The 21,638-nt window shown below is 47.7% G+C and overlaps 1 protein-coding gene across 1 annotated transcript; it reads right to left on the bottom strand.

Annotated features, from left to right (window-relative positions):
* Positions 1–303: 303 nt before the first annotated feature.
* fam117bb (family with sequence similarity 117 member Bb) lies at positions 304–21,254 on the bottom strand. The gene is made up of 8 exons (XM_084689827.1): positions 20,138–21,254; positions 16,054–16,238; positions 9,683–9,778; positions 7,962–8,075; positions 3,319–3,453; positions 2,946–3,195; positions 2,650–2,770; positions 304–2,467 (listed from the first exon to the last, which is right to left on the bottom strand). The coding sequence occupies exons 1-8, from the start codon at positions 21,036–21,038 to the stop codon at positions 2,194–2,196; spliced, it is 2,076 nt and encodes a 691-aa protein (XP_084545953.1). The 5' UTR covers positions 21,039–21,254; the 3' UTR covers positions 304–2,193.
* Between the last annotated feature and the right edge of the window lie 384 nt (positions 21,255–21,638).

Here is a 21,638-nt window from a genome sequence, read left to right as displayed (position 1 = left end):
CTTGATATATTTCATTTTACTAGCGTTGTCCAATTCACTGACGGGCTTGAAGTCAGAATATGGCATTTTGAAATTCATTTAGACCAAGGGGCTTTCTGTTTGAGCAGACACCAAGAGCTTATGGGCTGGACAACCAGAACACAGGAGTGGCTTTGATTCTAATGGAATGTGCCAGTCTTGTGATCTCAGTTCTCCAGTCTTGTAATTGGACAGGGCCAAGTAATACTGAAGACTTAATAATTGATTAATATTGTGATCAAGTCATTACCATGTCAAAGCAAAAGCAATAATCACTTTATGGCATTTTATTTGGAGAAAGAACCATTTTATTATCATTTCCAGATACAGACAGCCTTGGTCCATACACAGTGAAGAAATAGGCCTAACCGGGGAGAACAGAACAAGGATAATTTATTGTAGCTTATCAGCTAGACGGTCATTATAAATCTCCTAAAAAGAATTAAATTCAATGAAAAAGTGTATCATTGCAGTGTCTTGATGGTCGAAGAGATCTGAAATTGGACTTCCTGAGAGACCTACAGCATCTGTCTGTCTAGACTAGACAATGGTTAAGGTCATAGATATGGCAAACTAATGTCAGAGTGCTAAATGCTCTTCACCAAAGCACTGATGATCAAGGTCAAAGAGCCATCTAATTTTCAAGTACATGTTATATTGTCCTTAAAGCACATAACACCTTAAAGGCAAACAGACAGAAACCAGAAATGCTAATAGAATATACGTATCTCTGATTGACAACTATATGGTATAATCTAAGCTTCCCCTTAGCCGCAGAGCAACCTACATACTGTATACATTACGGACTTGGCCTTTTCTCGATAGTAGTTTTGCTTTGTCATTCAGAGCAATCTGTCTGTTTTTTTAAACCTTCTCACCCGTTTCACCCCACCTAACTCCACGCATGTCTCATTACAGTTCGTCCTTTTGTTTCTCCAGCATACATAACTGAATCCCTGTGTCTGAACCTCCAGTCCATAAATATTCATAAATGCACTTATTCTGTGCGACATCCTCAGCTTGTCGCTAGTCAAAGTAGAATGGAGGAGGCTGTCCCACTTGATTCAGGGCACTTATTGTTACTGATACTGTGAGTCTGAAGTTTTGAAAGATCCAATAACACATCACGTTAAAAGATATTTCAACAACTATGTCTTGGAAAAAAAAAATAGTTTTAATAACTGTTATAACTCTTGGCAAGATAGATTTTTTGATGCTTGGTATTGATGTAATTAATGCACAAGAATCATGTAAACTAGCCTCAATTCCTCCACAAACTTCGGTTAGTCATACTGTGCATAAATACATATATTTCTTAAAGCAGAACCATATTCATTTGATAAAGCACATGGCTACAAACCTAGGGCCAACATCTCTTAGTCACAGTCTGACTACTCAGCCCCAGACCAGCGGGTCATCCTTCACTACTCCAGCAGTTTCTATTGAGCTTGCCTGGCCGAGCCACAGCCGGAACATTCTAACCAGGAGGGTTCCAGAACTCTGCTGAGCAATCCTGTGACTACTGACAGAGACTCCTGGGACCTTCATCAACCTGGAAGCACACAGCCACTCAAGCCAAGTCTCTTGGCCTCAAAGACAATTGCAGTTCTAGCTTAAAAGCAATACGTTTTCATATAATGCTCCACTGCAAAAATTGTATAAAATAAAGGCTATTTTCGATCCTTGCAAGATGGCGACCACTGCCACTTGAGAGAGGATGTTTGCAACCTATGTGTATGTGAGTGTGCGCGTGCATAAGAATGCCCTACCATGCAGGTAGAGGAAGAAAGTATATCACCTATCCATCCAAGCTGTCATGTCAGAGGTTATAGCATAGTATCTGTACAGTATCTAACTCTATCCTGAGAATAGAATGCTACATGCAGGTGACCCTACACCCTCTATTTCCCTATTCTGTATCAACTACAAAGCTGCATAGCACACGCATGCTCTTTCATTTCTCCCCCATCCAGACAATCACAAGCAGACAGTGTTAGAAATACTTTCTGCTATTTGATCAAATCAGTCAGAGTATGGCAGATTCAGGACATGATTCAGATTCAGGACATGTTCTGATTCAGGACATGATTCAGATTCAGGACATGTTCTGAGTTGTTCTGGGTCTTGTTCTGAGGATTCCGGTTCTGGTCGTTTCTGGTTGCCACGAGGGGAGATCTAGCTCTCAGTTTCCTCCAGGCGTCTGGAGAGTGGGAGAGAGGAGGGCTGCTGAATGGAGGTGCTGGTTCCTCTGGACATTCTGGGGTCCTGGTCCAGGGGGAGGGGGGACAGGCTGCCCCCCACTGCAGGAGCTTTCAGGTTGAGCTCGGCCGTGGGGAGAAGGGGCTTGAGGATGCTGACCAGGCAGAAGGCAGAGCCACTGTTGGGGATGAAGTTGACCTTGTTCTTGTCCGGAGATAAGAACGCCGGGATCTCCTGCCCTCGCTTGGCCCTGGGAGGAGAACAACACAGTTAGAACTGCAAATCATGCCTTGGCTGTCTCAAGCTGCTGACAGGACCTATCTCTGTTTCAAGGTTTGACAGGCTGGGAGTACTAACATTAGGCCACAAGCTAGGAGGATCATGGCCAAAACAATCACGATGTGCATGAGAAGTGGAGCTAAGATCACTGACTGTGTTTCCTCGAAGACCTTGACTCTCTCGCAGCCCTCCGGAGGCTCTCGTTTGAACATGTAGCTGTTGTTGGGTTTGGGGGATGAAGCGTACTTTGGCAGAGGAGAGCTGGGACACACATCTAGGGAAAAAACAGTTGGATTTCATGAGTACCTATTCAATCATTCAGTCTCTCTGATTAGCTCCACTTCCGATGGTGTAAAGGTCTCTGGTTCAGGTTTCAGAGGTCAGTTTCCAGCTTTCTCAATGAATATGTATAAGTTGGCTTGAATGTGTGATTGGGGGAACGTCCTCACCTTTCTCTCTGCCTTCGTTCAGCAGCTCCTCATTGGGACTCCCGTCCTCTCCTTCTCCCTCCGCGTCGTCGTTGGCGACAGCCAGGAAGTTGGGCGACACCGAATGAGAGCGGCTGCTGCCGTTGCTCTGGTTACCACCGGCATTGGTGCCGGCGCTGGCCGAGGGGGTCTGGGTGTTGATGCTCCGGGAGCTGCTGCAGTGCTGGCACAGAGGCGGGGGGGCACGGCGCCCATCCGGGACGTCCTGGGCCTGGGCACACAGTGGAGGAACAACATTAAGCCTCTATAAACAGATAGTCATTCCTTTAGGAGTCCCTAATGATGCCGAACGAACGCTTCTCCACCAGGAGAGCCGGGTTGTCCCCGTCCTCACCATGAGCTGCTCCCTCTGAGCCGGGTCTCTGATGATGATCCTCTCGATCTCCTGGTTCAGGCCCTCCACGCTGTTCCGGAAGCGCGACACCGAGGTCTTGGGGATGGGGATGAGGACACTCTTTGGGACTGGAGCCTGGAGCGGACGAAGGCGGATGAGGTTTACTACGTGTGCTCTCAGGGATTCTATAGGGGCCCCGTTCAGAGTTGAGAGGCTCTCGGTGTCTTTCATGACTTGGATGAACCCAGCATTAGCATCACAATAGTCCTACCACTCAACGAGAAACAACAAAGCGATAACACCAAACTGCTTAAATTAACACTGCACCATGATATGCGTGTGCGCAGACAGTGTGTGGGCTTGTCTGGTAGTAGTTCATCTCTAAGTGTTTCCTACATCTCAGCAGGCAGTTGGAGGCACAATAAACTCTTGACCATAAAAATTGTTACATCGACTTAAACATGCAACACGTATTCCTGAAATGAATCTTGTCTTTGACCAAGTTCATGTCAAGATATTTTTGCTCCACTGACCAATAGCCCTTTATAACCGGCTACTAATGACGCAAAACCCCAGTGACCTTCAGGTCATCAGCACAACGACAAAAGCTGATAAATCAGCCATGCTAGGAGGAAGAAGAAAAGTAGGAGGAGGAGGGAGAGGAGGTGGCTTGGCTGAGTCCTCGTTGCTAGTCCCAGGGGACAGGGCAAGGTCAGATCCCCCACTGGTCTCAACAATAGCAGATGACTCAGGGAAACTTCATGAGATGCTTTTTGGGTCACGAACAAAACCACCAGCAGAGTGGCAGCCATCTTGCCTGTTGTCTTCTAATGTGGGAGACAGACAGAGCGAAGAGCTGAAGCTAGTTGGGGGAGGGGAGACTTTTACATCAATAATGTTCTGACCACCAGTGCAATAAAAGTAAAAAATGTATTAGAGATTGAAACTTGATCCATTGCATTTCATGGACAACCCTTCATAACCAGACAGACATACAAACCATAGAACAAACACAAAAAAACTGTACAAACACAAAAAAACTAGACAAACACAGCACATTAAAATCATTGGCAGTGTTTGTCAGATTGCTGGTTACCATGCCTGGTCTGAAACTGCAAGCCAGGCACAGGAATCTCTTTGAAGCCAATCATGTCCCTTTTCATTTGACTAGTTTGGACTTATAAACCCATGTGATTCATTAGACTATTCCCTTTTAAGAGAGCTTTTCACAGAGAGAGGTGACGCACAGTCACACAAACATAAAACCACACGTATACAACAACAAAAAGGTACAGGATCCTCCTATAAAATCTATGGCATCAAATCAAAGTGAGGCAGATTCTGGAACACCCCAGACCAAACACTGTAAAAGAAAGAGAAATAAAAACTTTTATTTTGACAAGTAACCCAGCTAAAACATCTGTGTTGATTCATCCCAAGCAGACAGTAATTCATTGCTGTTTTACTGGTATGAATGGGGTGGTAAAAACAACATGGCCTCTCTCACCACCATTCTCATATCTGCCACTAGTGGGTGCTGTTGTTTCCTAGTTTGGCTCTCCAACCAGAGGGCCCATCCCACACTCCACAGCTTCACCCCCACACAGAACTCTACTAGACTAACATTTACCCTCTCAGATCTCTCTGAGACCTCATACTAACTTTCACATGACTCCCAGACTGAGGGAGGAATGGGAGGAGAGTGTTGACAGAGTGAAAACGACACAAACAGGCCTGATCCCTGCTGATTGGTAGGCCTACTGGCTTCCTGTTGAGAATAAACTAGGAGATCATGGGACAGGATATACTCAGAGGGGGAGTAAGCACCCTTTAGCTATGACTGGGCCTCTCTGGATTTTGCTCTGCATCTCTCCAACCGTGTTTTATTAAATACAAATCAGATAGGGAAGGAAGGACGCATGTTAGCAAATTCAAATGTGGCCAGGGCAGCCCTGAGGAAACTCTGAATGTGAGCTTTGGTTACTGCTAAGATGTGTGTGGACAGTCTGAGCTGAACAACAGTCAGCCCTCACCGTATGGTCTACTGTACAGCTCAATAGACCGTCTGTCTGGTGGCTGTTGTCCAGGACTTCAAGAGGCACAGCTGACCTGACCCCTCTGCCAGCAGCAAGGGGATAATACTCCAGCACTGCTGCCTGCCTGGCCTATAAGCTGGTTTTTTCTCCCTCCATCCATCCAGCTTTGCTTTCTTTTCTTCCATTCCTTTTCTTTCCAGCCCTCCTTTTATTTCTGGGAAGAAAGCCGCTTCATGACTGCCACTTCATCTTTAGCTCCTTTTTGAAAACATAAAAGAGCTTTTTGCACATGCACACACACACCGCAGTCCCCCCCCGCCCCCCTCACCGATAAAACATGCACACACACACACACACACACCACAAACCCCCTACCCCCTCCACTCCCCTAACACATCCACAGCGAGCAGGGTGCAGCCCCCTTCCTCTGCTCTTGTCCATAGCGTGGCCCTGCCTCTCTCCAGAGGTCACTGTGTGAGTTCTCTATCCAGGAGCGTTTACATCAATCAGCCCCCACATCCCAGAGGAAACAAGCTGGAAAGGCCTGGGGGGAGTGGGGCATGCTCCCTGACAGGGGCAGGTGTGTAGCTTTGTGCCAACTACACACATACACACACACACCAGGGAATAACCATTATTCATCTCACTGAGCCAATTAAAAAAAAGATCTTTCTGCTTCATGGATAAGCTTCAATAGTCTATGGAGGTGTCCTTTCCTTCCTTACTTTACCTGCAATGGACTGAGCGGGATTAGCAGAAATCAGCATTTCTGATAAAACCGAAAATCCCTCTAACTAGGGGTGTTGTCACATTGGTCCTGATTTGTCAGGACAGACGAGCAGTAGTAGCCAGGTAGAGGAATTCACTGGAGACTACTGAGATGCATCCCCAGTGTTAGGCCACTGGAGAGCCTGGGGCTAGAGTTCAATCTAGACGCAAGGCTGGGGGTCCACTCCTGAGCTCACTGAAGGAACACAAACACACAGTTGACAGGCATAGTACTAACACACACACACTCCAAACAAGCCCAGAGTTACTATGATTAGGCTATGTGGGCAGCTAAGGCCCGTGGCTGGAGGTAGTGTCCAGTCTAAACCTCCCACTCAGCTGCTCCCCATTACAACTAATAGGAACCAGAGACTGGGCCGAGACAGGGAAAAACCCAGAGCAAATAAACCTGAGGAGAACTGCTAAAACACTCCCACTACCCCTGCGATGAGGAGAAACTACAGGCATCTGGACACACACATAGTAACACACACACACACACACACACTTGTTCATAAAATATTGATGCATTGTTCAACCTAATGATTAATATAGAGTAGAAACATATGCCCTGGCCGTTTGCTATCCTACTGAACATGATATTTTCCTAGAATGGAAGCTCAAGTTTTCCAGGGAATTCACTTTCGTCGATTTTCCGTTTCCATCTTTCAGCAGGAGAGAAGCTGGGCTGTGTGTAATGCCTGGGGAACAATGTTTTACACGAGCGCATCAAAGACTTGACTGTGCTCCTCTCCCGATCACTCTGCTATCTAGATGAAGTATCCAACACACAGGAATACATCATACAGGTACAGACAGCCACAGAGCCTGCGGTACAGGGCTGATTAAGCATGTTTTTGTTAACCGGTTGACAGGGTAGAATATCGTGGGCTGATCCTTACACAGCGACAGATGGTGCATCAGTCTGCCACAGGCACAGGAACAAAAAAACCCAGAACCCACAAGTAACCCACCCGTAGTCTCACACACACACACACGCGCACACACACACACACAGGCTGTCCAGAGTGTGTCCTTTAGTGGACTGGCAAGCAGGGTACAGTAGGGAAAGAGGCAGTGTCACACAGACCACATGCTGCTCTAATTCATGGACAAACACAAAACAGGGGAGGACAGAGCAGATCGCAGAGCGAGAGGCCCCTGGAGAACACACACACTCATTTATTCACTAATTCACTCCTCATGAAGAGAAGCCTTTCAGCCCCCATTGCTGCACCTGGCGCTGGCTATTAAGCCCCACAACACACACACACACACACCCGGACGCGCACTCAGACACTCTCAAACACACGAGGAGAGTTTAGCAAACACTAACGCACGCACACTGACACCAACAGAAGACGCACGCAGGCATTCACAGAGCAACAGGCACACAAATCAAGGCACGCTTCGCCCCCCCGCTTCTAAACTCCTCGCCTCGTGGCTCAGTTTGGAGACATCTGTTCCCCCGGGGCTCAGCGTTGTCCTGCTCTGCCCTTCGACCACTGGGCTCATGATACACACACACACACACACACTCCGAACCACGCCACTGAAACTCCATGTCATCACTATCAGTGGCCTCAGTAAACAATGCATTACATGCAATGCACTTGACCGAGTCCTTATGCTATTGTGTCTTCTCATCCAGGTGATGATGAACAGAGAAAATAAAAGTGAATGCGCCAGAGTCACCGTAGCAACTGCTAACACAGTAGCCCTTTCCTCTCATCCCCTGAGGTGTGCCAGCTCACTTGTGATTGGTGGATGGCAGAGTGGCTGATGGTTACCACAGCGACCTTGTCGTCCTAACCCTTTGTGTTTAGTGGGTGATCTCACCTGTGATTGGTGGATGGCGGCATGTTTGCCGTTGAAGGGTGACTTGCGGTCCTTGTCACGATGGTGACGGCTGCTGTGCTTGCTGCGCTGGAGCTGCTGACGCAACTTTGCAATCTGTGGGGAGAGACACATGAGAGAGAGAGAGAGAGAGAGAGAGAGAGAGAGAGGTATAAGGAGAGAGAGGTATAAGGAGAAAGAGAAGTATAAGGAGAGAGAGGTACAGAAAGAGAGAGGTATCAGGAGAGAGAGGGGCATAGAAAGAGAGGTATAAGGAGAGAAGAGAGAAAGAGAGGCATAGAAAGAGTGAGAGGCAGAGCAAGAGGCACAATCAAAATTACACAACAGAGAAAAGCACTGGGAAATGCAGTATATATAAAATAAATACACAATTTTTACTATTCTACTGCTTGTAAAACATTAGTTACTGTCCAAAAATGTGGTAAAATAACATCATGTACATTTGTTTATTGTACAATATTTCAGAGATTCAGATCTTCTTTGTGTCAGCCCATGCAGGTCTTGTCCCGAAACATTCCAGGGTGATTATGCTCTACAAACACACCCACAAACAGACGCCACGCCAACGCCACACACCACCCTGCTGGGGTCAACCCTTCCCTCTACATCTGCCCCTAGAATCCCTTCTGTGTGTGTGTGTGATCCAGCCATCAAGGGGAGGGAATCGGATGTCCTATTGATAGTAAGGTCTTTGGTCGTTTAATCAATAAATCAGAGCTAGTAGCACTAGGCTACTTAATGACACGTTAGCATAATGTCTCCTTCATTATATCCAACACAATGGTTGGGAGGCATGAGAATCTACCCTTCCCAAGAGGACGGAGACACACACACGCACATTCCCTAGGAGCAGAGAATAGCCCCCCTGGACTGCAGCACTCATAACTATGCTTCACTGAGACCAGAGTATTCGTCAATCCAAATGAACTTTGTGTATCTCTTCTCTGTTACTCATTATTGTGATGAAAACGACTCCAGAGAAATATGACAATGTTCGCCAAGTTCCCTATTGAGTTCAGCTGCATACAGAGGAAGAAGGAATGTTTCAAAAGCGCCGTCATGTGACTCCCGGCGAATTACTGTGAGAGACTGCAAGGTGACGCAGAGAGGGAGCCATACGGAGGAAACCAGGAAATTGACAGATGATCAAACTAAAAAGACACCGACACAGTTTAGTGGAGAGAGGCCAAACGAGATATCCAAGGATGGCTGTGATCCAGGAGGATCTGTGACCAGTGACACCCAGACAGAGACGGACAGAGACAAAGAGAGGAGGAAGAATAGAAGAATAGGTTGAGGGTGAGTTTATAAACTTGCCAGTCATACAGAAGAGGTAACCGTGGAGGACTGGGGGGTGTAATGTGAGTTGACACCAGGGCTACTCGCGGTTCACTGAAGATTCCGAATAATATGATAATGACACACAGTCTGCCATGACCTGCGCCCCCTGCCCCCCTCCCACCCATCATTGGCCCCCCCACCAGGCCAACCACATTCACATCCCCCCCACAGAGGGGTGAGGGCAGCCAGAGATGCCCCCTCCTCACCCCCACCCACCACTGCTCCCAACCTCCTTTCTAGCCCCTCTGAATAGAACAAAGAAGGGGTGGAGGAGCTGGAGGAAGAGAGAAGGTCCTAAACGCGTCTGTGTGTGTGTGTGTGTGTGTGTGTGTGTGAATGTGTGTCCTGCTAGCGTCTCTGACCTCCTTAAGCTGGTCAGTGCTTCCCCAGGAGGTCGACCGCTTGTGGGAGTCTGTCTTCTTCTCCTCTGAACATTCATCTGTCCAGGCGCTGGGGGTCTGGAGATGCGCGCACACACACACACACACACACACACGAGTTTGTTAACATATTACAATAATTGTTGAACAATCTATATTGTGTTAACCTAACAAACAATTGTGACAACGAGTCTTCACAATAAACAAGAGGTTTTGTCCAGACTTATTTTGTATTCTAACTTCTAGAATATTATAGGGTTGGGCTAGGCTTGGTTGGTGGGGTGAGGATGGGGGAGGTGGGGTGCTTCAGGGGGAGGTGGGGTAGTTAATGGGAGGATTGGGGCAAGCAGGGGGTCACAGAGATGACAAACAAACTGACAAAGCCTTTTCATGGCATTGCTCTGTGGCCCATTACTATGGAGCCTGGTCTGTTTGCTAGCCAACAAGCCCTGCTCGCATTTAAATGCTGCTTTATTAAAGCTGCGTTTCTGAATCAGCCATCTTTGAGGATGTTAGTTTGTCATGTTGGGGAGTGTGTGTCAGCGTTCTTCAGAGTTTAGCTGTGCCAAGGAGGCCTGGAGGGAGAAAAAAACAACTGAAGCTGTGATGATGATGCAACTCCCTTCAACAGAGCACGCCAAGTACACAAGTTGATCCTTCACCACCAACTCAATCTGCTGGATTTTAGGAAAGGCAAATCCGTCAAGACAGTCCTTACCAGATTACACTTAAACTGTGCTCGATTGAGCTTTTCTGGAAAATTGAACCAATTAAGTCTTCCCAAATTGTTCCAACCCTACCCATCCAAGTCATCAAGCAGTACAGCCGGGCCAAAGCAAAGGGTGGCTGTATGCAGCCAGCTCCAGTCTCCCTGTCTAGCATAGTTAGGCTCTGCAGAGGAGAAACAGCAGGCTGTATTGGAATGAGAACTTTCTGTAAACACAAGGAATATATGATCTGGAACACTGGACTGTAAACAGGTAGAAACACAGCCTCCATGTTTACTGAAATGTTACCATCCGATTACACCAAAAGTGTAATCGGATGGTAACATACGATTAAACTGCTTACCAAAGCAGTTGGTAAGACTAACTTGGAGAACTGTGGTTTCAAACTCCATGGCAACACACACAAAAAAACACAGAAGTACTTTACAACACTTCTGTGTGTGAGTTTGGCCAGAAATCAACAACGTTCCTGATTCTCTCTTTCTCTCTCTCTCTTGCACCACGCAGCAGAAACAGCCTCTCCTCATAAACCTGTAATTACAGCTCTTATGCGCCTGTGAACCAAACCAACTGAATGCCTCCTTCCTTTGGAAAATTCCTGCTCTACTCTTGTTCCCTCTCTCTCTCTCCTTCTTTCTCCACTTCAATGACTGTAGTTTACACTCTCCGGGCTGTAGTTTAAACTGCTGCTTAAAGGACAGCGAGTGGTGGATTTATAGTCTCGGTCCAGGAACACACAAAAACACATCAGGCCCGAAAAGATGCTACAACAACACATTATCCTACTAGTCTAGTAACATACATACATACACACACACACACACAGGCCATTACCCAAACATGCTCTGACCGGTCCACTGCACTGAACTCAACAGAAAAACAAACATGGAGGGCAGTCTGGAACCCTTCAGATTGCCAGGGCAGATCAATAGGACTGGATCATCAAACACCACGTCTGGAAGCAATAAGAAGTGACTTGTCCAAATGCAGAGTCTCTCTTTTAAATGCAATTAGTGAAATCCTACACTCCAACCATCAACATAAGTTGAACCTTGGTCTCCAACTGTTTAGGCAATAAGCCTATATTCAGTTTGTTCGACCATTTCACACATGGTATCAATTTACATAACCCCTGCCTGATTTCAAAATCAACTGGAATAATACTACTTCCTAGGGTGACTGAATCTCTGCACAAAACAAATACACACTGATGAATCACTCTCTCCCTCGCATCCCTCAGTCTCTTCATTCTTCTTTCCATCATTCCATCATCCCTCTAGTTATCCCTGCCATTTCCTCTCCCTCTCTCTCGTCTCCTAACCCATCTCTCCATCTAAAATCTGTGTTTCAGCAAAGTTGTTTTTTAAATCTGTCTCACTGATAATCCTGTTCGAAACATCACTGACACAACTGGACATTCCTCAAGCTTAAGTAATGTAGGCGGTGGTGGAGCAGCTGGGGCTGCTAACTGCTGACCTCCTTTGGTCTCCAGGGAAGAGCCAGAGAAAGTGTCTGTCTGGGCTAGTTGGCTGGCCAAGTTGACAGGCTGTGAATTGATCAGTGATAAATAATGAACTGTTGGCTTCTTTCATTCTCTGTGCCGCTCCAGTGTCCCTCTGCAGGCTCCTGTTTCAGCCTGGTGTACAGGGACCCCGGGTGGGTGGAGAGGGAGGCATGACTGGGCCTGTTGTCTCCCTGATAGGGAGGCCTGAGGCTGGGCTACAGACTGGCTCTCACAGCCCCCGGACCTCCAGAACCCTGCCAGAGATCACTTCCTCTCCTTCCCACAAGTTTAAGATTTCCAGCTGAACTGGCTGGCCGGCGGATGGCCAGGCACACAGAGACAGCTCTGTGCACCAGCTGGGAGGACTGCACAGGGGGGAGGCGAGGATGGAGAGGAGAAGGGAGGATTAAAAAAAAAATGGAAAAGACAAGAGAGAAGAGCAAGAGCATGGACAGGAACAGAGAACGCAACAGAGAGAGAGACAGATGGATACACACTATGGGTCGAGAAAGAGAAGTCTTGCAGCATCCTGAGACAGTGTCTGTGTGTCTACTGTGTACGTCCATCTGTCTGGGTCGGTCATATGTACCCACGGTCATTTAGCTGAGCGAACAGCCTTCCTCCACTGGTATAGGTCTGGCTTTCTCCTTAAACACTGAGGCCACAAACTGCCAGACAGGATCTGAAATCCCCTACACACCCTGTAAAAATACTTGGTAAAAGGCAATTACTGTGTGCGGGTTTGGGCTCCTCATGTAGCATGTGCTCCAAGAGAGAGAGAGAGAGTGCGTCAACTTGGAGTGTGTAGTTACGGTAGATCTGAGGGGCTGTGGATTAGGGGGACGGGGAGCTGTTGGGCTGAAGCTGTGGGGACTGAGGCTCAGACTGGGGGCTTAAAGCGCTTGGGCTGAGGCTTGGGGACGGGGCTGAAGCAGAGTCTGGAGCTAGGATTGAGGTTGAGTCTGGGCCTAAGTCTTGAGTGGATTCTGGGTCTGGAAAACCTGGGTTACTGTATGGGGCTGGGAGTCTGGGGCTGTGGGTAGAGCAGAGTGGAGTAGCCTAATGCAGGAGACAAAGGGCTCTTTATGTGCCGAGGGTAGGCTGGGTTTAGGCCCTCTTTGAAGCCTGGTCATGGGTAGAGGCCCAGGGCCTGTGATGTAACAACAGTCTGCCCGTGGAAACCAACACAGGAGATGAAGTCAAAACAATCCAGAGGTCTAATATGAAACATGCCTGGACTGAGACGACACAAGCAAACCCCCTAAGCTTCGAACTCCATAAATACAGTCAAGATGGAAGGTGGATTAAAAGCCCTGCTTTTTCTGTAAACAGAGTTCTTACTCGTGAGGCGAGGCTGAGAAGTAAATCTGAGTATACTAAAGATGCTCTTTTGTGGTATAGGGAATACACTAGGATAGTGCAAAGAATTGACGGCCACACAGACTGACCTGATGACAGAGATAGGGTTCAAACAAATGCTGTATATTTATCCTATAGAGCTGTACACAACACAGAGGCATGCGTACACACACGCAACCTCCCCCTTTTCTCTCTACGGGCGTTGTGTGTGACACAGCAGGCAGAGAGTTGTCGGAGCTGAACCATTCTTCTGCCAGCTCTGATGCTGGCTCGCTGCTTGAGGACAGGGGACCTGAGGGCACTCTCTAGGGTTGTGTGTGTGTGGGGGGGGATCGGGGAAGGGGGTGTAGCCTCCTTGTCTGCCTGCAAGCTCACCACAGGCCTCTAGAAAGACACAAGTGTCTGGAGAACATAGCTGAGATGTTTTGCTTGTCAGAGAGAGAGAGAGATGGGATTAGCATGACAAAAAGCTCTTTCTTGTTCCAGTGTGACAGCGCTGCATGATGGAGACTGTGGAGCTGCAGAGTCGTGCCTCAACCCCAACATCAAACACCACACCACTTTCCAGCCGTGCAGCACTGTCCTTGAAACACCCTTATTACTGATGACAACAGGGTTTACCTGCTCTTCTACGGCACCATCCGATAAGAAAAACATCGGCAGATGATTCAATAAGTTTATCATCATGTTTGGCATTTCATTATCTTCCTGTGATCACAGCACTATGTGAGGTAGCAATCTTAACCCGCCATGTGTTTCTTATGAGACCCAGGAGGGTGTTCTCCCTCTAGGCTACCGGTTCCCCCCCCCCCCCCCCCCGACTCCTCTCTCTGTCACACCCTCCCCCTATATCACTGACTATACTCCAGGTCCATACGTAGGTTCCAATCCAGGTTCATGTCCAGGCTCAGACAGTCAGCTCCGCTGAGGGCGACGCCACTGTAGCCAGCCCTTTGGTGTTGCGCTGTGTGAAAGGAGCAGTGATAACAGTCCAAAAGCTCCTGTTATTCCTGGGTTTATATGGGCTCAGCTGACCCCCAGGCACGCACTGCTGTAATTTTAGACCTGGCTCCAGTTTTTGAGAAGCCTGTATCTATCACTACCCCTCAACATGAAACATTTCTAAGTACCCCCACCCCCCCGCGCCATCCCACCCTGTGTTCTTGAACACACCCCAGAGTGGAGGCGCTACATGTCTGCTCAGGTTGCTTTGGTACAGAATGATAATGACCATTTTCCACTGCAGTGTGATTCAGGCTAAGCCTCATATCTCCGGTTGCCTTTATGGCACTTTCTGAGGAGGCCAGACAAAGAGCTTGAAATACAAGCTACTGTTGTTATCAGGTCAACACCCCAGCTACAGCACCATGGACGGCTGCTAATATAACACTACATAACCTAGCATAACAGAAACAGCCTGAAGGACGGGTTTACACTGATCACACAGATAAAGAAGTATATGTGACATTGCTGACTGGCTGAACTACTTTCTAACATGATACTATTGGTGCATTAACCTGGCTGAAACTGACGAAGTCTTCTTCAAGTCTTTTAAGATGAATACAGTTTTATCTATGTTTGGTTGGCTGACACTAAACAGGAGCACTAGTTTAAGACTCTTCCATTCACATGCTGTACAGTAAGTCTATGTGTTTACTGCTGTGGGTGAGTACGGTTCACTGGGTCCACTGGGACCTGAGGCATGCTTAGGCCTGGTTCCTGTGTTGTTGTTTGGTCACTAGGTGTGAGTCAAGCTCCATGGCAACTCGTAGCATTGACCTGATTCTGAATCTGGTTGTTTTGGCGAAGTGTTCAGGGATGGAACTCAGTAAATGTCGACCACATTCCACACTCTGGGGCCTAGGTTCCACAGTACGTGTCTATGTTTGTATGAAAGACTGGTGAGTATGTGGGTTCAGGTAGAAGGAGGTTGGTAGACCATGTGTTTGTTTGAGAGTGTGTGTTTGAATGTCAGCATATTGGAAGTGTGTGGGTTTAGGCAAGAGGCTGCTGGACGAATGTGTGTTTGTGTAAGAGGGTGTTAAGAGTGTCTGTCCGGGAAAGGGTTTGGGGAAGGGAGAGTTTTAGGTCTGAATAGGGGAAGTTTCATCTCGAGGGACACGACAACAGGCTGCCAGTTAGACCCACAACAGAGAGAAGCAGTTTTTTTTTTTTTTTCATGAAAAACATTCATATCATAATAATAAGAAAATAACAGAATGTGTGGGGGGGTCAAAGTAAAATGACAACAAACATCCTCAGCCTCTCTGAGCTTCGAGCAGGAGGAGGATGGCAGGATAAGACCCTGCCTTCTTCAAACAGAAGAAAAAGAGAAAAGTGGTAGGAAAGAACGCAGCCATGACAGAGGGCTGTCTGACACACCAGAACGCTCACCAGAAATATGCTGTTGTTTCCTCTCATCGCTCTGTTGGCTGGGGAGAGGCTTCCTCTCTTCCCCTCTCTGTCTCTCTCTTTTACAGTTTCTCTCTATCTTACTGTATCTCTCTGTCCCTCTGTCTCTTTCTATCCTCGCTAATATCTTGTAAAAACCGTTTGTTACCACCATTTCCTATTTAAAAGGCTTGAGTGCAAATCATTGAGAAACCTTATTTATGATTCAGAGATGGCATTATTGTGTTTTGACATGAATGAGATATGATGAGGATGTGTTATTCTGTTCCATTTCTGTAAATAACAATAACCTGGAAAATGATTGTCTCTGTCCAGTGTGTGTGTGCGTGCTCTTGTGTGATGTGTACTACCTGTGTGGATTTGTCTCTCATGAAGGGGCCACAGGGAGCATGTGCTGCATCGCGGGGCCAGTGTCCGGACAGGTAGGGTCCCGTCAGGGCGTCCAGGGAGGACGTGCGGCGGATACAACTAGTGGAGGAGGAGGAAGAGGAGGAGGAAGAGGAGGACAGGCCAGCCAGGGAGTGCCTGGCTCTCTCTAGAGAGAGAGAAAAAAAAAAGAAACAGACATTGGGATTAGTATTCATAAATTTAGGTACAAGAACAGAAACGGTTATTTATGAGTTTAAACTTTGTAGGGCCTTTGCAGGAAAGGAGCATTAATGTATTGATTGTGCATGACAGAATATAGATACTTTACAATAGAAAGGGAGTTTATGAATGAATGCCTTAGTTGTGTGTGACAGCTCCTGATTTTGATGTCAGTGTGTAACATTGGGTCTGTGCAATTACTCCTTAGGCCCAAAACAACAGTTTGATTAGATGGTTGGGGTGTTTATCCAGCCTGGCAGACAGCAGATTGGGAGTGTAAGCTGGGAGTACTGGTGCACACTGTGGGGGAACTGGTCTTCTCAACCCAACCTAAAGCTGATTAGCTAATGACTGGCTGAGCTGAGACAGGAGGCTTCGAGGAAACAACCTGTTTGTTTTGACCTACATTCTCTCAAGAGTCTGCTCATAACTGTCCCACCCCCATCCCCCCCTTCTCTCGCCCTCAGACCAACATCGATTGCACTGTTCACCGGTTTTCAAAGACGCCCTCCTTCTGCCCCCTTTCCACACTTCTCTTATCACCATTCTCTCCAGGAAACTGACACCACTGACGGGACATTCAGCCATGCTGAGTGAGGAGAAACCAAAACCGACAACAGCTGCCATTTTGAGTGAGTCAATAGAGAATGCCCAGGATTTCAACAAATGACGAGCGCCGTTTTCAAGATGTTTTTCTGAAAAGCTCTCCCTTGTGTTGCCAGTAACACAGCCAGTGTGTCTGTCTATGTTAAGTGCATGTTAGCTATTCTCTTCCAGAACTGTCAGGGGAGCTAACCTAGGGTAGAATGGAATCATCATTAGCATTGCTTGTTTGCCATTTCCCCTCCTGGCAACTCACATATACACACACACACACACTGTGTGAACAAACATACTGAGTGAAAAAGCTACCACCAAAGTTCATAGCAGAGACGCACAGACAGCGAACCCGTACAGTAGAAGTGTAAATCACATCTGTCCTCACGAAGACAGCTTCATGAAAAGGCCAGGGATTCAGAGGAAGTCTGAACTCAAACACATACTGCAACTGTAATGCTGTAAGAGTTTCAACACACACACACACACCACCCTTTGAGTCAGTTCTTGACTGGCCACACCTTTGTCATGGGCCATCTACCTTTACAAGAGAAAGAGAGACAGTGTAAGAAAGAGAGAGTGTGTGTGTTTGTGTGTATGTATGTGTAAAACATCACGAGTGAGGATTCTCTCAAACACACCCACCTAAAACAAACCAAACTGGCATGCTAGGGCATATACTGTGGTTATCTCAAGTTCACCCTTATTCTCAGCCAGACTATACACACTGCCACATACCTACTGGAAAACATGTGTTTTGATGCTTCCCCCTCCCCCCCTACACATACACAAATACTTCTTTATCTCCTGCCCAGAAAAAGTCAGAATAGATAGTGGTCTTTGCAATCATTTCAGAACATTCCTGGGATCCAACCTGGTTCACGAACACTCAAAGATAAGCTCCAGACCTCAGACTTATCTGGAGCATTCTCCTCACAAGCCTGGCCCGTCGGCCAGCGACAGGGAACTGACAACTAACCTCCCTTCACTTGTCTCCTTCCACCCCAAATCCATTCCAGCAAACCAAGAAAGGAATGGGATTTAACATGTTTCTTATGCTGCAATGGTGGGTTTGCTTCTTGGCTACTGTTGAAATGTGAGATCTGGGGATCAGATGGCTGAGTGGTTAAGGAATCGGGCTCAGAAGGTTGCCGGTTCGATTCCTGGCCGTGCCAAATGAAGTAGTGTCCTTGGGCAAGGCACTTGAACCCTAATTGCCTCGGGGGAATGTCCCTGTACTTACTGTAAGTCACTCTGGATAAGAGCGTCTACTAAATGTAAATGAAATGTGTCTCTCCCCCATCTTGGTCCTTCCTGTGTTACATTCTCTCCATCTCTTGTCCTCCTGCAAGCCATCTGTTTTTGCAGCACAAGCATGGATACTGTGTGTTTATCATCTGGAAAGTTACGGGCTCTCCGGGTACAGACTGTAGACTGACTGAACAGTGGAAAATGCCTGTTTTAGGATGAAAACAATCCATCCGCATAGATGATGGTGTGTTTAGTTGAGGCTAGTGAAGCAATGATTCTGGAGCCGGACAGAGGCCCCAGCAAACCCATGATCAGTCCTCTCTGGAGCCAATTACCATGATCTCCAGAGACTGGAATTAAAATAATCCCCAGATTAATCATACTTTATTAATCCACTGAGCAGTATGTATGGTCAAACTACTTTGTATTAATAAAGGATTCATGGGAAAATCAGAAGGAACAAAACATGGTCACCGGAGGACGACATGTTCCTCCAGCTCCACACTAGACCCCCTCCCTCCTCCAGCTTCATACTAGACCCCCTCCCTCCTCCAGCTCCACACTAGACCCCCTCCCTCCTCCAGCTCCACACTAGACCCCCTCCCTCCTCCAGCTCCACACTAGACCCCCTCCCTCCTCCAGCTTCATACTAGACCCCCTCCCTCCTCCAGCTCCACACTAGACCCCCTCCCTCCTCCAGCTCCACACTAGACCCCCTCCCTCCTCCAGCTCCACACTAGACCCCCTCCCTCCTCCAGCTCCACACTAGACCCCCTCCCTCCTCCAGCTTCATACTAGACCCCCTCCCTCCTCCAGCTCCACACTAGACCCCCTCCCTCCTCCAGCTCCACACTAGACCCCCTCCCTCCTCCAGCTCCACACTAGACCCCCTCCCTCCTCCAGCTCCACACTAGACCCCCTCCCTCCTCCAGCTCCACACTAGACCCCCTCCCTCCTCCAGCTCCACACTAGACCCCCTCCCTCCTCCAGCTCCACACTAGACCCCCTCCCTCCTCCAGCTTCACACTAGACCCCCTCCCTCCTCCAGCTCCACACTAGACCCCCTCCTTCCTCCAGCTCCATACTAGACCCCCTCCTTCCTCCAGCTCCATACTAGACCCCCTCCTTCCTCCAGCTCCACACTAGACCTCAACTCTGCTCCAGACCGCAAACCCTTACTGACCTGTGGTTCAGTACACAAGAGGGTTCACATTTCTCTTTTCAGTTTTTTGATGCATGGTACACTCCCTTCCCTACTTTGCAACTTCCCGAACACCCACGCACGCACACACACACACTTTGCTACATTTTCAACCAGAACCAGTTCTGTGGCTGCTATTAATACCTTGTATGCAGATATAGGTAGTACTCTGGTTGGGTGTATACATATAGGAACATATACTGAACAGACCGTCTATGCAACAGCATGATAGTAGACATGATGCCAATCTGTTTAAGGCCCAGGGGAATTTCATGAGAGGTACATGCAGCAGGCAGACATCCAGTAAACTATGTAGTCTTCTCTGTCACTGTCACCTCACAGGTGGCCTGGATCATCAGGCCACCATACATCAGATCTCAATCTAAGCCTTTACCCTCATGACTAACTTGTGAGCTAACCTTGTGCGGCCATCATTCATAACTGGGCACAGCTTGATAACTTAACATAAATTCAACAATAAATGGAATCACAATTTTTTCCATGAGACTCTTCCTGGAAAGTAATTTGATGGCAAGAGTATTGTAAGAGTATAAGCCAGCACAAGCCTGCACTTGCCTGCCGCCCCACCTGTAGGCTAATTCTAAACTTTAAGATAACACAGAAACTGGTAAAGGGATTATTTGCATATAGGAACATTTATAAAAGGCAGCAGCATGTGCAACTTGGAATGAGCAACAGTCTGGACTAAAGTTTGAGCATTGCTATAAATACTGATTAAACTCATAGCAGACTGTATGTTAACGTAGTTATAATAACGGCATGTTGTTGAACTTTACCATCAGGCGAGCCGGGACTGACGCGCTCTGGGGACTGTCTGTCTTGCTCGGGTGACCACCGTTGTGACTGCACCGCTCTACCCCTCTGGCTGCTCAAGGATGAGGATGAAGGTGGCGAGGCTGAATAGGGTTGAAGAAGCTGTAGGGAGGCTGTCACCACTGAGTAGTCTGATTGCCAGTGTAGCTGCTGGGTGGGTGAGTAGCATGGGGAGGCTCCGGCGACTGAGACATGCGGCACACAGAGGCTGCATAAGTTGACACTAGCCGTGCCGCTGTGGTAGTTGTGAGTGTTACTGTGCGGCGACACCATCGGAAAAGTCAGTTGTTGTATCGGTGATGCTGGAAGAAGAGGTGATTGTGTTTGAGCGGCTCGGAATGTCCCGGAGCTGGTCGTTGATGATGCAGTCGTGTTGGTGGGGCTGGCTCTCAAAGAAGGGGAGGCTGTCCCGGTTTGGAGGCACATAGAGCCTGTGGGACCGACATTGGATGGAGACGGGGACGAGGAGGACAGTGGGATGGCTGAAACAGCTGTGGAGCTGACCGAGACAGCACGAGTGGGGCTTCGGCTAAGTGAAGTCTGCGTGCGCATTCCAGGTGCCTCGCCTGAACTACTGTGGAATTTACCATTACCGTTGTTATTGTTGGAAGTGTGAGTGGGGCTGCCGCCTCCACTGTCGGCACTGTGAAGCGACTTGGACTGCAGGGGGGGCTGTGTCTGCGGTCTGAGCTGGAACGGAACCGTAGCCTTCATGGGCAAAAGACGACTAAACAAATTCATTCCTGCGTTGCTCCCAGAAGCTCCCGGGCCTCCGGTAACACCGACACCACCACCGGTTGCGCTGCCACTTAGGGCCAAACAATTCGAAGTCGGCGACCCGTTTCTCCTAATTCTTTGAGACATGATGCCAATAAGAACAATCCTGTTAAGCTAACAAAGCATAAACAGTTGTACCAAGTTCAGCATGCGTAAAAAGATGTAGTTCAACAACGTAGTCAAAAGAAAGCCTTTGGTACCCTTTTCGAGAAATAACCCATCTAACTGTGTTGTCCCCTACCTCAACAGTTCCCAGACCATTTGCCCCAGCCTCTGTAGTAAACTAACTGCAACTTTCTCGCCACGCACATAAGGATCTCGGTCGACCCTGCCCTCTCAGCATACCATTGGCTCACCTACCCACAGTGAGAATTTGTCACTGGCCGCCTGGTTTCTCAAGTCCCGCCCTTCACATCACCGAACACAAACTATAGATGCATTTTTCAGACAACTTTGTGTTGACAACAAAAGGGGGTTATAACTCGATGACAATATTAATATACTTGATATAAATAATCTTAATGTCAATAAATGCTTTTAAAGGAGTCACATCGTCTACCAAGGCATTCTTCCAAAGCAAGGCATTAAATGATTTGGACTTGAGGAAGTAACCTCGTCACATCTAATCACAGTATTTAACCAACTCCCCAGCAACTTTTTTCAATGTTTTCTCCGAAGTGATTCATA

Source organism: Hypomesus nipponensis, chromosome 23 (genome assembly GCF_054491055.1).
Source record: "Hypomesus nipponensis isolate SF chromosome 23, ASM5449105v1, whole genome shotgun sequence".
Classification (NCBI taxonomy): Eukaryota; Metazoa; Chordata; class Actinopteri; order Osmeriformes; family Osmeridae; genus Hypomesus; species Hypomesus nipponensis.
This window is presented reverse-complemented; position numbering and strand designations above follow the sequence as displayed.